This window comes from Drosophila ananassae, chromosome 2L (assembly GCF_017639315.1).
Source record: "Drosophila ananassae strain 14024-0371.13 chromosome 2L, ASM1763931v2, whole genome shotgun sequence".
NCBI lineage: Eukaryota > Metazoa > Arthropoda > Insecta > Diptera > Drosophilidae > Drosophila > Drosophila ananassae.
Window position 1 is genome coordinate 5,554,618 of NC_057927.1, and position 13,284 is coordinate 5,567,901.

At 45.9% G+C, this 13,284-nt stretch overlaps 6 protein-coding genes across 6 annotated transcripts; 3 read left to right on the top strand and 3 right to left on the bottom strand.

The window, feature by feature from the left end:
- The first annotated feature begins 1,501 nt into the window (after positions 1-1,501).
- Positions 1,502-2,486, top strand: LOC123256974 (pupal cuticle protein Edg-84A). The gene is made up of 2 exons (XM_044717641.1): positions 1,502-1,598; positions 1,655-2,486. The coding sequence occupies exons 1-2, from the start codon at positions 1,587-1,589 to the stop codon at positions 2,312-2,314; spliced, it is 672 nt and encodes a 223-aa protein (XP_044573576.1). The 5' UTR covers positions 1,502-1,586; the 3' UTR covers positions 2,315-2,486.
- A 1,664-nt stretch (positions 2,487-4,150) lies between these two features.
- Positions 4,151-5,063, bottom strand: LOC6499973 (cuticle protein 21). Its single transcript, XM_001953482.3, has 2 exons — positions 4,953-5,063; positions 4,151-4,884 (listed from the first exon to the last, which is right to left on the bottom strand). The coding sequence occupies exons 1-2, from the start codon at positions 4,962-4,964 to the stop codon at positions 4,231-4,233; spliced, it is 666 nt and encodes a 221-aa protein (XP_001953518.1). The 5' UTR covers positions 4,965-5,063; the 3' UTR covers positions 4,151-4,230.
- Positions 5,064-6,224: 1,161 nt separating this feature from the next.
- Positions 6,225-7,157, top strand: LOC6500584 (larval cuticle protein A2B). Its single transcript, XM_001953483.3, has 2 exons — positions 6,225-6,360; positions 6,469-7,157. The coding sequence occupies exons 1-2, from the start codon at positions 6,349-6,351 to the stop codon at positions 7,108-7,110; spliced, it is 654 nt and encodes a 217-aa protein (XP_001953519.1). The 5' UTR covers positions 6,225-6,348; the 3' UTR covers positions 7,111-7,157.
- Positions 7,158-7,811: 654 nt separating this feature from the next.
- Positions 7,812-8,481, top strand: LOC6500585 (larval cuticle protein A2B). Its single transcript, XM_001953484.3, has 2 exons — positions 7,812-7,894; positions 7,969-8,481. Exons 1-2 carry the CDS (start codon positions 7,883-7,885, stop codon positions 8,416-8,418), a joined length of 462 nt encoding a protein of 153 aa, XP_001953520.1. The 5' UTR covers positions 7,812-7,882; the 3' UTR covers positions 8,419-8,481.
- Positions 8,482-10,305: 1,824 nt separating this feature from the next.
- LOC6499972 (larval cuticle protein A2B) lies at positions 10,306-11,253 on the bottom strand. The gene is made up of 2 exons (XM_001953485.4): positions 11,152-11,253; positions 10,306-10,984 (listed from the first exon to the last, which is right to left on the bottom strand). Exons 1-2 carry the CDS (start codon positions 11,161-11,163, stop codon positions 10,388-10,390), a joined length of 609 nt encoding a protein of 202 aa, XP_001953521.2. The 5' UTR covers positions 11,164-11,253; the 3' UTR covers positions 10,306-10,387.
- Positions 11,254-12,081: 828 nt separating this feature from the next.
- LOC6499971 (pupal cuticle protein Edg-84A) lies at positions 12,082-12,991 on the bottom strand. Its single transcript, XM_001953486.3, has 2 exons — positions 12,739-12,991; positions 12,082-12,680 (listed from the first exon to the last, which is right to left on the bottom strand). The coding sequence occupies exons 1-2, from the start codon at positions 12,748-12,750 to the stop codon at positions 12,132-12,134; spliced, it is 561 nt and encodes a 186-aa protein (XP_001953522.1). The 5' UTR covers positions 12,751-12,991; the 3' UTR covers positions 12,082-12,131.
- Positions 12,992-13,284: the final 293 nt, after the last annotated feature.

Sequence of the window (13,284 nt, forward strand, 5' to 3'; positions counted from 1 at the left end):
AGTTTTTTCTTTCAATCATTCCATTCCATTTAGTGCTCCATTTGCTACACCCGCTACGATTCGATACAAGTCTGGAAGTTGACCAATCCTATCAGCGAATAATAAATCATAATCGGATCGGTCTTGAGTGTGTTCGAGTGTGTATGTTTACGTAACTGTGTCACGGATATGAAGTTCTGGCGTTCTGAGAGAGTTCACTGAGATAGCACGTGGTCAGCTGGCTTCCGGTTGGTCTTTTGGCCGTTCCCGCCTTTTATCTAACGGATCTAATTTTGCCGGCTTTTCCCCGGAGCTCCTACAGAGACTCCATTCATGTGTTCCTACGATGACGTGGCGGATTGGAGGTGACCAGGAACTGGTTTGACGCGCCGCCAGACGCACGTCAGACAAGATCTCGGATCTCGAGAGCGTTCTTGCAGTCTCAGCACTCATTGTTCGCTTGGCGGGTAATGAGTTTGGGGAACAAATTTGTTAATTAAAGCGTTTGATTGAAAGTGAATTAGGCATAAACTAACTTAAACTTAATTGAAGTGAAGTGAATTGAAATCGAAAACGAATTGGTCATTAAACTGGCCTTAAACGGTCATTGGTACCTGGATCGATTCTTTTGATTGGATATATTTTTATGGTTTGAGGGAAAAAGTATAAAAACAATTATAGCTGTTGATGGCTAATATAATAAAGCTATACTACCTTATATTGAACCAGAAATAGATTACTTACAACAAGCTATTAGAAACTCCCTCCCACACAAATGACCTTCAAATGAAATTCTTTCGCTTTCGGCTCGTAATGAATATTTTATTACATCACTTGGCGGCGAGTTGAGTCACTTTTCTGGCCATTCCGGCTGCGGCCGTGATTGAGCACTTACCATGCCACAATAATAGCTGTAAATCGGAGAGCAAAAAGCTTCAACCAGAAAGCTCAAACATTGTTTGCCGGTTTATCCATGTGAGGTGATCCGATGCCTTTTTTTTTGGGTCACTTACCATTTGAGAGGGGCTACATGAGTGGGAGGAGAAGGAGGAGGGGTGTGTCTCATACCGTCTTTCTCTACCTTTTTGAGTATTGTGTCAAGTGCAATGCTGTTCATCGATCAAGCTGCGATTTATTGGGTTACTTACATGACTCGAGTGAGCAGCAAAACCACGAAAACCCAAAAGCCCCGCCACCCTCCGAATCGAGTTGCTCGCCTAAGTCTTTTGTTTGTAACGACTTTTGTTACTTTGGCCGTTTTTTGTTTTTGTTGGTTTTTTGTTTCGACCGTCCGTCTCCCATTCATAACAATAGCGAAATGGGTGTGACTCGTGGGTGCAAATCGGTTTGGGTAAATCTATCGCTCCAAGGAGAGGATGGAGGCATGCAAATGAATTACGATCGATGTGATTTCTTCAAGCAACCAAGTCAAAAAAAAAAAAAAAGTGAAAGAAAGGCCACGGCAGCTCCACGAAAATTTTCGTCTATAAATACAAATGCAGCGGCCGTTGAAATTATTATTCAAACCACGCACTCCACAGAAGGAGGACAAAGTCTCGGCTTCTTTTCGCTCCGTAATTTACGCACTAACCTCAAGCATTTGCCAAATGGCTTTCAAGGTAAGCTGATGTAATCCCCGCCACTTGGCAACAGCTAATTGAGTTTATTTCCCCAGCTGATTGCTGTAGTCTCCTGCCTCCTGGCCGCCGCCTCCGCGGGTCTCATCCCCCTGGAGCAGCACGAGCAGTACCAGGCCCACCAGCCGCAGCACGTGATCTACCAGAAGCCCCACGACATCCATGGCCACGCTCATGCCCACGAGGTGTACCCCGATGACCCGCATCCCAAGTACAACTTCGCCTACGATGTCCAGGATGCCCTCTCCGGCGATTCCAAGAGCCAGGTGGAGTCCCGTGATGGGGATGTCGTCCAGGGCGAGTACTCTCTGGATGATGCCGATGGTTTCCGCAGGACTGTGAAGTACACGGCCGATTCCGTCAACGGATTCAACGCCGTCGTCCACCGTGAGCCACTGGCCCATGTGCACCACAAAGTGGTGGCAGCTGCCCCGGTACAGTACCATCATGCTCCTGCTCCCGCTCCCGCTGTGATCAAGACCTACGCCGCTCCCGCTCATGCTCCTGCTTATGTGGCTCCTGCCTATACCGCCGCCACCCCAGCTTACACTGCTCCTGCCTACACCGCCCACCACGAGCACCAGCTGGAGCAGCACCAGCCAGAGCCTGAGCACCAGCAGCACCACTACGCCAGCTACGAGTCTCCCGCCCACTCCCAGGCCGCCCATGAAGGTCACGAGTACTACCACCACCAGTAATTACCATCCAGGGATTCTCCACGCTCCAGATCTTCAGACAAGCGAAAGTATTAGCCGCATCCACTCCATCCTGAAAATTAATTCAGAACATCTTTCTACATTTAAGTTTTGTTAAGTTTTATCTTTAATGTAAATATTTCTAATAAACTTTCTACACGTCTATTATATGAAATTTAGATGTCTTTTAAATAGTTTTAAGTAACTTATAATTGCGAATCTAAAATTCAAATAATTGGACTTCTTATGCAAATAAATGGTACACTTCCAAGGCAATGACATTGGAAAATTATAACTGAATGACTCGTCTAATTCCATATCGGATACTGCAAAGCTAACCTGATTAGGAATATAAAAACACATCGCCTCGTGTTCTTCGAGGATTACAGATGCAAACACCAATATCCATCTTAAGCAAGCTTAACAATTGAAGTTGTTAGTAAAACTAGAAGAGTGATAAGTGCGTAACGCGAGAACAATTGACATTAATTTTATAGAGTGTGAGATTTACATTCAAAGTGCCTGGGCAGTGTTTCCCGATTGGTCATGATTAGCGTAAATGCGAGCTGTGGCCCATGCTCGATTTTTGCACTGAGGAGGCGAAAAACGAGACCGGTTTCGGGCTTGCCAAAATATCCGGCAGCAACAATCACACTTTTTGCAATTTTAATGTCGCACACAAATTGAATGTCAAATAACTTGGGACATACTCGAATCTGTTCGTATCAATTTCGGTGGCGGCCAGGTCCGGCAATGCCAAAGAGGCTCTTGGCTGGGCTGCTGACTCGAACCTGAAATATGTGTGTCCAATTGCCGGGCAAGAAATAATTTGCTCCACATTTCCTACACAAAGGTCTAACGCAACCACATTAGCCACTGCCAAAGCTCTTGGCCTTTCGCTTCTCTATTGTGGGCCGGGTTAGACTCGGCTTTTTGTTCGGCTTGGCCATTTTCGAGGGCTGGCACCTGGGGGTAATAATCAGCAACCTCGACTTTAATAAAGTACAACAAATTGCATACACATCAAGGAAGACAACAAACTGGAGAATCCGGGTATTCATTACCCGTGAAATCAGTGTGTTTTTACGCTAAGGTATTTTAATTAAACTCTTTTCAGCTTTTCAGAGCCCAACTCCATATTCAGGACCTCTCCCCATAAACATAAATTTGCAAATTCTGCTCATATCAATAAATGTTATACCTTCCAGTTCTTGTCTCTTTGAGTACTATCTTTTGGCATTAAAAACTGTTAATGAAATTTTTGACCCGATTTTCTAAAAAATTTCCAAGAGGTAACATCACAAAAAATTCAAAAAAATCGATAAAATTTTTGCCAAGCCATTTTTGTTACCAATAACAGAAGCAAGAAAAAGATCAAATTTTTACTTTCCGTATTTTTATACAGAATGATGCAGATTAAATCTCTGATTCATAAATAGTATTCTGTTTAGAAATTGGTCGCTGAATGGTTTTGGCCATAACTTGGCTAATTCATTTCTTATGCTTACCCACTCCATAAAGTCTTCACGGTTTCAAAATGCAAGCGATAATTGTTTAAGTAAGTTTAAATTTTTATTAGAATTACAATTTGTTTTTATTTTCAATGTAGGGGTTGGAAAAGGTGGCAAGGATGTCGTTCTCCTCCGCCTTCGATCCTGATTTAGTTTACTCCATTCCTGGCGTCTTCGTACTCCTACCTGAAAGCATCCTTTTCAAGAAAAACTTGTTTAATACCTTAACTACGGGAATCAAGTGAAGTCACTATAAACGCTAATGAAATATTAAGAACCCCATGTTATTAATATATCCCTCTAGAAATTAAACAGTAAAGATTATATGAAAAACATTTGTTTATTTTTTAGGGGGATGTTCGTATAACTATAACAAAAGGGGGGGTTTTTTTGGGAAAATATCAGTTCTTAGTGGTGGTAGGCAACAGCGGGGGCGGCGTACGAGGTGTAGGCAGCGGGGGCAGCATAGTGGGCAACGGGGGCCACGGTCTTGACCACAGCAGGAGCGGCGTAGTGGGCCACGGGGGCAACGGTCTTCACGACAGCAGGAGCGGCGTAGTGGGCAACTGGAGCCACAGTCTTGACGATGGCAGGAGCGGCGTAATGGGCAGGGGCGGCATAGGTGGCCACGGGGGCGATGGTCTTGACAACGGGGGCAACGGCGACGGCCTTGACGAGGGGCTCACGGTTCACAACAGCGTTGAATCCGTTGATGGGGTCAGCGGTGTACTGGACAGTGCGCTTGAAGCCATCAGAGTCGATAAGAGAGTACTCGCCGCGGACAACATCGCCATCACGCTCCTCCACCTGGCTCTTGGAGTCTCCGGAGAGGGAGTCCTGGACATCGTAAGCATATTTGTACTGGGGATGGGGATCGTACTCCTCGGTGGCCTTGGTCAGCACCGGGGCGTGGGCCACAGTCTTGACCACAGCAGCGGGAGCGGCGTAGGCGGCCACAGCAGGAGCGGCATAGGTGGCCACGGCGGGGGCGGCGTGGTAGACCTGGGCGGCGGGCAGGACGCCAGCGTTGGCGGCGGCGATCAGGGCGAAGAGGGCGATGAACTGTAAAGGATTAATCCAAGTTAGTATTTGATGTTGTGGCATGGCTGGGCTGATTCTCCGGAGCATACCTTGAAAGCCATTTTTAGTGGTTTGGTAGCTGTGGTTGCTGCTGAGAAGGCGAAGTCAACTGTGATAGCTACTGGTCCGGCAGTCAGCTTATATACAGAAACCGAGCTATTTGCAGCGATGGAGTTGCTGTTGCTTTGCTGTTGCCAGTTGGCCACGCTCTTGGCGTAATTAGTGCAATTCATTTATGCTAAACCTGCGCGGAGAGGGGGCACAGAGCGTAGCATTGAGTCGATCTGTGGTCGATCTTTGTATCTCCAAATAAATTCAATTTATCCAAGAGTTAGCTACGTGAAGCGTGCCCCGTGCGTTTCTTTTCGCCATTAGCCTAAACCAGTTTCGATTCATGAAACAGTTAATGAATAAATGAACTTGTTTAAAATTAAATTAAGTCCAAAAATGTAAAAGTGCAAGCACGATATATCTTAAGATAAGGTCTTAATGCAGTTTTTATTTGTGTTTTAAAAGTCTATTTAATATTTTTAAAACTATTTGTGTATATTAATAATGGTACATTTTATAGCAAACTATTTCAATGATTTAATAATAATTATCCTTGGATAGATAGATGATGACTCCTTCCCGTGATCATAACTTTGTCAATTGAAGTCAGATCAATAAATATTATACCTTCCAGTTCATAGCTCCTCAAGTAGTATCAAGTAGTAGTGCTAGACACTTTAAACTGGCTAAGAAATTTTTGACCCAATTTTCGAAAATTTTCAAAGGGGTAACATCACAAAAATAAAAAAAACCAATTAAATTTTAGTTTTCCCGATTTTAAAGAAGATCAATGTCTATTGAGACCCTGATTCAGAAATGATAATCCCTTTTGAAAACGGTTGCCAAATGCTAAAGTTATTCACTAAATAGTGTTGAAAACTTTTCAGATGGGACAATATGTATTTTCCTAAGGACTTAACTTCCTTTTTTCTTTCCTATTCCTTTTTTAATGCACAGCAAATGATCCTCATAAGCATTACATCGAAAATTATATTAACATTAGGTCCTATACCCTTATCAATGTAAAACCAATTTGTAATCTTTGAGAGCCTCTAAATATATTGTCCAGTATCATTCGTTTTCATCCATTATAACATTAAACTTATTTAGTCTTCAACCCCTAGAATATATATACAAATTAAAATTGAATCAGTGTAACCAATTAAGTGCAGCTGGGGATTTCAATTGAAGACTTCCAAATTGGCAGAACTGAAGAAGGTGCGTGACTATTTTTACAAGCCCCACTGCCGTTCGAGGTGAGGCGCCAAAAGCGAATTCCAATTAGGTGTCATCAATGTCAGCTCATCGCATATAAAATCCCATGGGCCACCACAGGTCAGACATTCAGTGTTTGGCTTTAGACCAAGTCAGCAGCATTAAACCAACTTTAAAACAATGGCGTTTAAGGTAAGTTACAGAACCAGAGGGATCAACAAAAAGGATTATCAGTGAATGGAAAAAATCAAATGGCTTTATTTTGCAACGAAAATACATTTCTTGAAATGTATCTTGCAGATTGTGATCGCTTTGGCTCTGTTCGCCGTGGCTCAAGGAGCCGTTCTTAGAACCGCTGCTCCCGTGGCAGTGGCTCCTGCTCCGGTTCCCGTCCTGGCCAAGACCGTCGAGCTGGAGGAGGTCGATCCCCATCCCCAGTACTCGTATAGCTACGACGTTCAGGACACCCTCTCCGGCGACAACAAGGGACACGTGGAGGAGCGCGACGGAGACCTGGTCCGCGGCGAGTACTCCCTGATCGATGCCGATGGCTTCAAGCGCACTGTCACCTACACCGCCGATCCCGTCAACGGATTCAACGCCGTGGTCCGCCGTGAGCCCATTGCCGCCATTGTGGAAGCCGAACCATTGGTGAAGGTCGCTGCCCCACTTGTCAAGGCCGCCGCCCCCGTTGCCGTGGCTGCCCCCGCCATCGCCGCTCCAATTGTGCGCTCTGCTCCCTTGGCCGTGTCTGCTCCTCTGATCAAGTCCGCTCCTTTGGCTGTAGCTGCTCCAGTCATCAAGTCGGCTCCTCTGATCGCCTCGCCGTTTGTTCGCTCCGCTCCCCTCGCGGTGGCAGCTCCAGCCCCCATTCTGCGCACTGCTGCTTATGCCACGCCCCTGCGGTACACCGCTCCCGCCTACACCGTCGCCAACTTGTAAATTCTGTTACCTTGTTTCTATGAATAAAATGTGATTTGTTATGTTAATTTTTGGTTTGTTTATTTATTGAAACTTTTGTTTTAAGATTCTGTTGAAGATTCCAGATCCAGGATCAGATATATATTGACTAGGATATAGCCTTTAAAGAAGAACATGTGTTCTCCAATTCATTTAAGAAAAAGACGTAGTAGTTAAGACTGCTTATAAAAGTGTTTTTTGCAATCATGCTCGTGTAGGTCAGTTCTACGTTTTGCGATGTCTCCTTTGGCGCTTTAAGCCCTCTGATCTCCCTGTCTGCACCCAAAAGACTGATCATGTAACACAATATCGCACTCAAGGCAGCAGAATAGTGAAAGCGGTGTATTGGCGAGTCGAAATTGGCCCTGGAGGGTGGAGAGGAAAGCACCACTGAGGGTCTCGCCTATGACACTAAGCCGCACCACATTTGCATGCCTCGGGATATTGCATAAATGTGTATCGGGCCCGTGGCGTGGGCAGTTGTAATTGCCTCGTTTCCAGTCGATAAATTAATAAGGTAAATAGCGTACAATAATACCTTAATAAATGTAAAAAAAAAAGTAATGTGAAAAGTGACAAAACTGATTTTGCCCAGCAGCGAATTAATCAATTTCAATTTTATTTCGCTATTCGCATTTCGCAGTTTTTGAGTATAAAAAGCAGAGTTTGTGGGCCAGTAAATCATTCCACAGCTTCACTGTCTTCGCAGCAGTTACCGGATAACCAAACCAGTCCACAACCCAAACTTAGAGCCATGGCCTTCAAGGTGAGTGCTCCTGGAGGATCAATTTTGAAAAGGATTTTCAAAGAAGGAGCTATAATTGCATTCGTTTTTTTCAGTTCTTCGCTGTTCTCGCCCTCGTTGCGGCCGCCAGTGCTGGTGTCCTTCCCGTCCAGCCTGTCTATCACGCCCCAGCTCCCGCGGTGGCCTACGCCCACGCCCCTGTGGCTGTTGCCCATGCCCAGCCGGTTCTGGCCAAGGCCACCGACGAGTACGATCCCCATCCCCAGTACAAGTACGCCTACGATGTCCAGGATGCCATCTCCGGGGACTCCAAGAGCCAGGTGGAGGAGCGTGACGGCGACGTGGTCCATGGCGAGTACTCCCTGATCGATGCCGATGGCTTCAAGCGCATCGTCCAGTACACCTCCGACCCCGTCAACGGATTCAACGCCGTCGTCAACCGTGTGCCCCTCGAGCATGTGAAGACCGTGGTCAAGACCGTGGCTCCAGTGGCTGTGCCCGTGGCTGCTGCCCCCATCCCGGTGGCCTACCACCAACACCACTAAGCCCCTCTTATTGCTGATCTGTGGAATCCGATTTAGATCAATAAATTGTTGAATATTTCTAAGCAAAAAAACACATACTACTTGTCTTTTTGGAAGGAACTAAGATCATGGAGGATCTGTGGACTTTAAATCGGTTGAGCCTTGAAATCAGAAGCAGAAACAAGTCCCCAAGAAACAGTAAAGTGATTGGCAGAAGGGAGTTTCCCTAATCCTATCCAATAAACGTCAATGTAAGTGATTATTTGGCCTTACCTTGGCTCTTCTTTACGGCCTCTTAACCATATGGATTTTGTAATCAATTTTCTGGCAGTAATAACTCATTAAAGGGCCAAATTGAGCAGGCGGTCGCGTCCGACCCATTTTACACCAATCAACGAAAATTGAGGCAGACATCCGATCGGAAAGAAAACGCATCGATCGGAACATTTCAATAAAAACATCTGCGCCGAAGGCTTATTGAATTTAATGCATGTAATGCGGTGCTGTGTGGCGTTGTTTTTGGGAAACCAGTTAAGGTCAGTCGTGTTGCAGCTTTGGCCGGCTTGGCCAGAAACCTTTCCCCCAAGTATCGCGTTTTTGTTTTGTGCACTTCAGAATGATTTACGCGACATTATTGGGCTGGAATCGTTTTCCTTATCTGCCAGATACGTGGTCGCCTTTCCAACTCGGACAAGTGCAAATATGCCAAGGTACTTTATGCCGGACAGTGGCCACGGTGGCGGACATCGAATGGCGAGGGTTAAGGTCAAAGTCGGCTGGCATTGTTAATTACCGTTGGAGCTCTTTGGTAAACGGACTTGGCTACCCGTTCCCATGTTTAGCATGTAAGTACACAGGCCGAGAGCTTTTAATGCCAATGCGCATGCGCAACTCGCGGCGAGGCCCATAAAGTTAACCAGGCGAATTACAACAATGCTCGTGTCGCATTGAAAACCAGACCGGCAGACGATCACCACACCAGTCTGGGGGCATACAGCACTCAGCACTCAGCACCGTTTGCCCCAGCTCCATGAATGAGGTAGCATATTTTGGGGTTTCCCCCATAAGATTTATATGCGCTGGCCACTATTTTATGGACATTACGCTGTCCGGTGTAAACGCTACTGACATTACTCTGCTTTTTTGTCGCGCATTTCGTGCGTTCTTGGACGTGTTGGATTGCGGTTTTGTTGTCCATTTAAGCCAAGATTGTCGTATTGTCTGCTGGTTGTAGCATTAAGTGTTATTTTGTCAGTTACGTGGATTCTTTCTTAGGGAACGGCCTTGAAGAGTGGCGGGCGAGAGTGAAAGTGAAATAAACTTTCTGCCTTGTCATAAATCAAGACACAAAGGCTCGAAAGAGAAGGGCTGTCAGTGAGAAGTCTTCCTGGTCTACATTAAATTATATCAATTAACTTTATGCCTAAACTTTAAAATTAATACTTTTCGAGAAAACAAAGAGGCAAGTCAGCAATGCCAAATAAACTAGTTACTGGACACTTACAAGGAATATAGATTCTCAAAAGATCTTTATTTATTCCGAAAACATAAAGTAAAATATAAAGTTGATTCAATGAACATTAGTCCTTCAATTTATGTAAATCTATTTAGAGCACACTAATGACCTCCATATTTGAGTAGAATTTTAAGAAGCCTAATGATTCTTTTTAAGCATAATTATTTTTAGGAACTATCATTAAAAAACTGAACCAATTTTAAAAAAAGAATACAAATTAATTTTTAAGAATGGCAATTAGTAACATAAAAGTTTTCTAAAATCCTTCTTCAAAAACATATCGAAAGAGCCTTCTCTTCCCGAAAATTCTCTACTCTTAAAGATCCTTTTTTCCTAAAAATTACCTTTTCAAAAAAGATCCTCTATCCCAAATCATATAAAAACATAATGTATTTCATTCATTTAAATCACATCCTTTTATTCAATAACAACTAACGGCAATTATCGGGTCGTGGTCACCTATTTTACGGGATTTTAATAGGCGTACGAGATAAGAGGCGAAGCGAACTGGGTCTTGACGATAGCGGGGCCGGCGGCGACCAGAGGAGCGGCGACGGCGGCTTTGACGACGGGCGCTGGGGCAGCATAAGCCAGGGGAGCGGGGGCAGCGGCGTAGGCAGCAGCCAGGGGAGCTGGGGCAGCGGCGTAAGCAGCGGCCAGAGGAGCGGCACGGACAATGGGAGCGGCCACTGGGGCAGCAACGGCAACGGGGGCAGCAGCACGGACTACTGGAGCGGGGGCAGCAGCAACGGGAGCGGCGGCAACAGCGGCAACGAGGGGTTCACGGCGGACAACAGCGTTGAATCCGTTGATGGGGTCGGCGGTGTAGTCCACAATGCGGCGGTAACCATCGGCGTCGTTCAGCGAGTACTGGCCCTGGACAATGTCGCCGTCACGGCTCTCCACCTGGGTCTTCGAGTCGCCGGAGATGGCGTCCTTGACGTCATAGCCGTAGGTGTACTGGGGATGGGGGTCGTACTCCTCCACCTGGGCGACGGCAGCCAAGGGAGCGGCGGCGGGGATGAGGCCAGCGCTGGCCACAGCGATGCAGGCGGCGAACAGAAGGGTGAACTGCAAATTAAACAGGGTTTAATTATAAGCCAAGGAAGTCGATAGGTCCTCGATAGGTAAGTTGTGAAGACTAGAAATGCTTCCGAATATCCTCTGAATCGTTTCGATTTCGTTTTTATTTTAAACCTTCACTCATCACTTTTTGCACTTGAAGAATTAGTCCTTACTTTGAATGCCATTTTAGATTGGTTGGATTGGGTTGCTCTAGATACCGTAATTGGCGGTGAACTGATTTGAACAGCGTCCAACTGGGGCTTATATACCGCCTTGATGGCAATATGCCCGAATTCGATGTCAGCGGCGTGCACTTGCGTCACAAAACAACGTCGACCATATCAAAATGCGAGACGCTCAAGACTAGAAGCGGCTGTTATTGGAGAGCGTATGGTCAGCAGTGGTGTGGGGGGTGGAGTGGGGGTGGTGGTTGGGTAGGACGGCGGCAGGTAGTGGGCGGTTGGCGGTTGGAACTGCCAAGGCCTGAGCGGTGACAAAGCCGCGGTGAGCATAATGCCTTCTTGATTGAATTGGACTTGAACGGGGCAACCGAATTAATATTGGCCCCAGAAGTCGCATTTTCGAACGTGCACTCTACGGTACCCCATCCCCATCCCCTCGCCATCGCCCTCACCCTTTTAAACAATAATGATGATCGCTGGCATTTGTTTTCGCTTTCGAAAAATACTCGAACACTAATATCGACAATATCGTATGCAGCGCATGCGCAAATGCATAACAACGGTTTTTCAAATTGACTCTGCACTTGCAAGCTCACCCATTCCGATTCCCATTAACCACAACTGTTAGCCACTAGTTGGTGTTGGCCACCAGCCGCACCCCACCCCCAGCAACGACCTTAAGTGTATTTGTCTTTCGGTGTCTGGCCGCCGCTCCAGTTGAACGCTAATTGGATTTCAAGCTTAAGTTATTGTGGCCACCTCACTTCCGAGTGCCCACCCAACAAAGCCATGTTGACGCTTGTTTTGTTAACTTTGAGACATTCTGTCCGATATGCCAAATCGAAATCTAAGCAAAGACCTTAGAGTTCTTGATTGTCTATCCAGGATATTCAACATAAAAGCAGTAAAGCTACTGCTGTATTAAAATATTAATCTCTTTATTTAAAATCATTGTCTTCTTTATACTCTGACTAGAACACATATGAAATGGGCTGGAGGTGATGACTATGATGCAGGGAGGTCTTCAGGAGAGGAACATGATGGGAGATGACGGCATGAGTTGGTGGGGCATGGATCAGATGAGCCACTGGGGCGTGGTGGATGACAGCGGGCGTCTGAGCAAAGGACCTATGCACCACAGCCGAGGCCTGGGGAAGCGGCTTCAGGGCTGGGAGTTTCCTAAGTGGTTGCAACTGGACTTTTGAGACCACTGGCTTGACAATCACCGCTGCACTGGAAAGGGGCTCACGGCGCACCACCGCATTGAAGCCTCGGACGTCATCGGCAGTGTACTCCACAATCCGGCGATAGCCATCGGCGTCGTTGACGGAATATTGACCCTGGACCACATCTCCGTCCCGGGACTCCGACTGTGACTTTACATCTCCGGTTTCTGAGTCCTGAACTTCGTAGCCGAAGGAGTAGCGAGGGTGAGCCTCGAAAGTGTCCTCGCTCCCGGAGGACTTTACAGGCAGCAGGGCAGCTTGGGTCACCGCTACAAGGGCCACCAACAAGGCAATCTGTGAATATCGGTTGAGGTTTTGATCTCCTTTAAGATTCTCTTACATCGAAGCTTACTCTGTTTAACATGATTTCTTGAAGTTGAAGGTTTGTTCCTGTCGGTAGTCGAATTAACACAACTCTGCCTCGTTACGGGCATTGGCTTTTATAGGGAGACTGTCTGCCAATTGACCCAATGCCACAGTGCCCTGCATCTGCCGCAGGGTCTGGATATTGGCAAGGTCACCGAAGGGACCTCCAGTCCAGTCGCTGCCTAATTGGGCCTGAGATGCCCCAACTAGTTTATCAGGCAATCGACAGGTTTTCGGGTCGTTTGCACTCCTTCCATAATTTCTGTCTGTCCTCTTGAGCAAAGATTCGTTAATGCTTGGAGGGAATTCTGATTAACAGCGGTGCTGTCGGTGCACTTTGAAAGTTTTTAATAAATTAAAATTTAAATAAATAAAAAAGCTAAATCAAATAAGACAAAAATTATCAGAAAAATTAATTTATTTTTTATTAATTTTATTGTAATATTTAAAATTAATTTTGTAGTTTTTTTAAATTAATAAAACTTAATGCCCTCCGAAAAGTATGCACCGCACTTTTCATGCAATATGAATA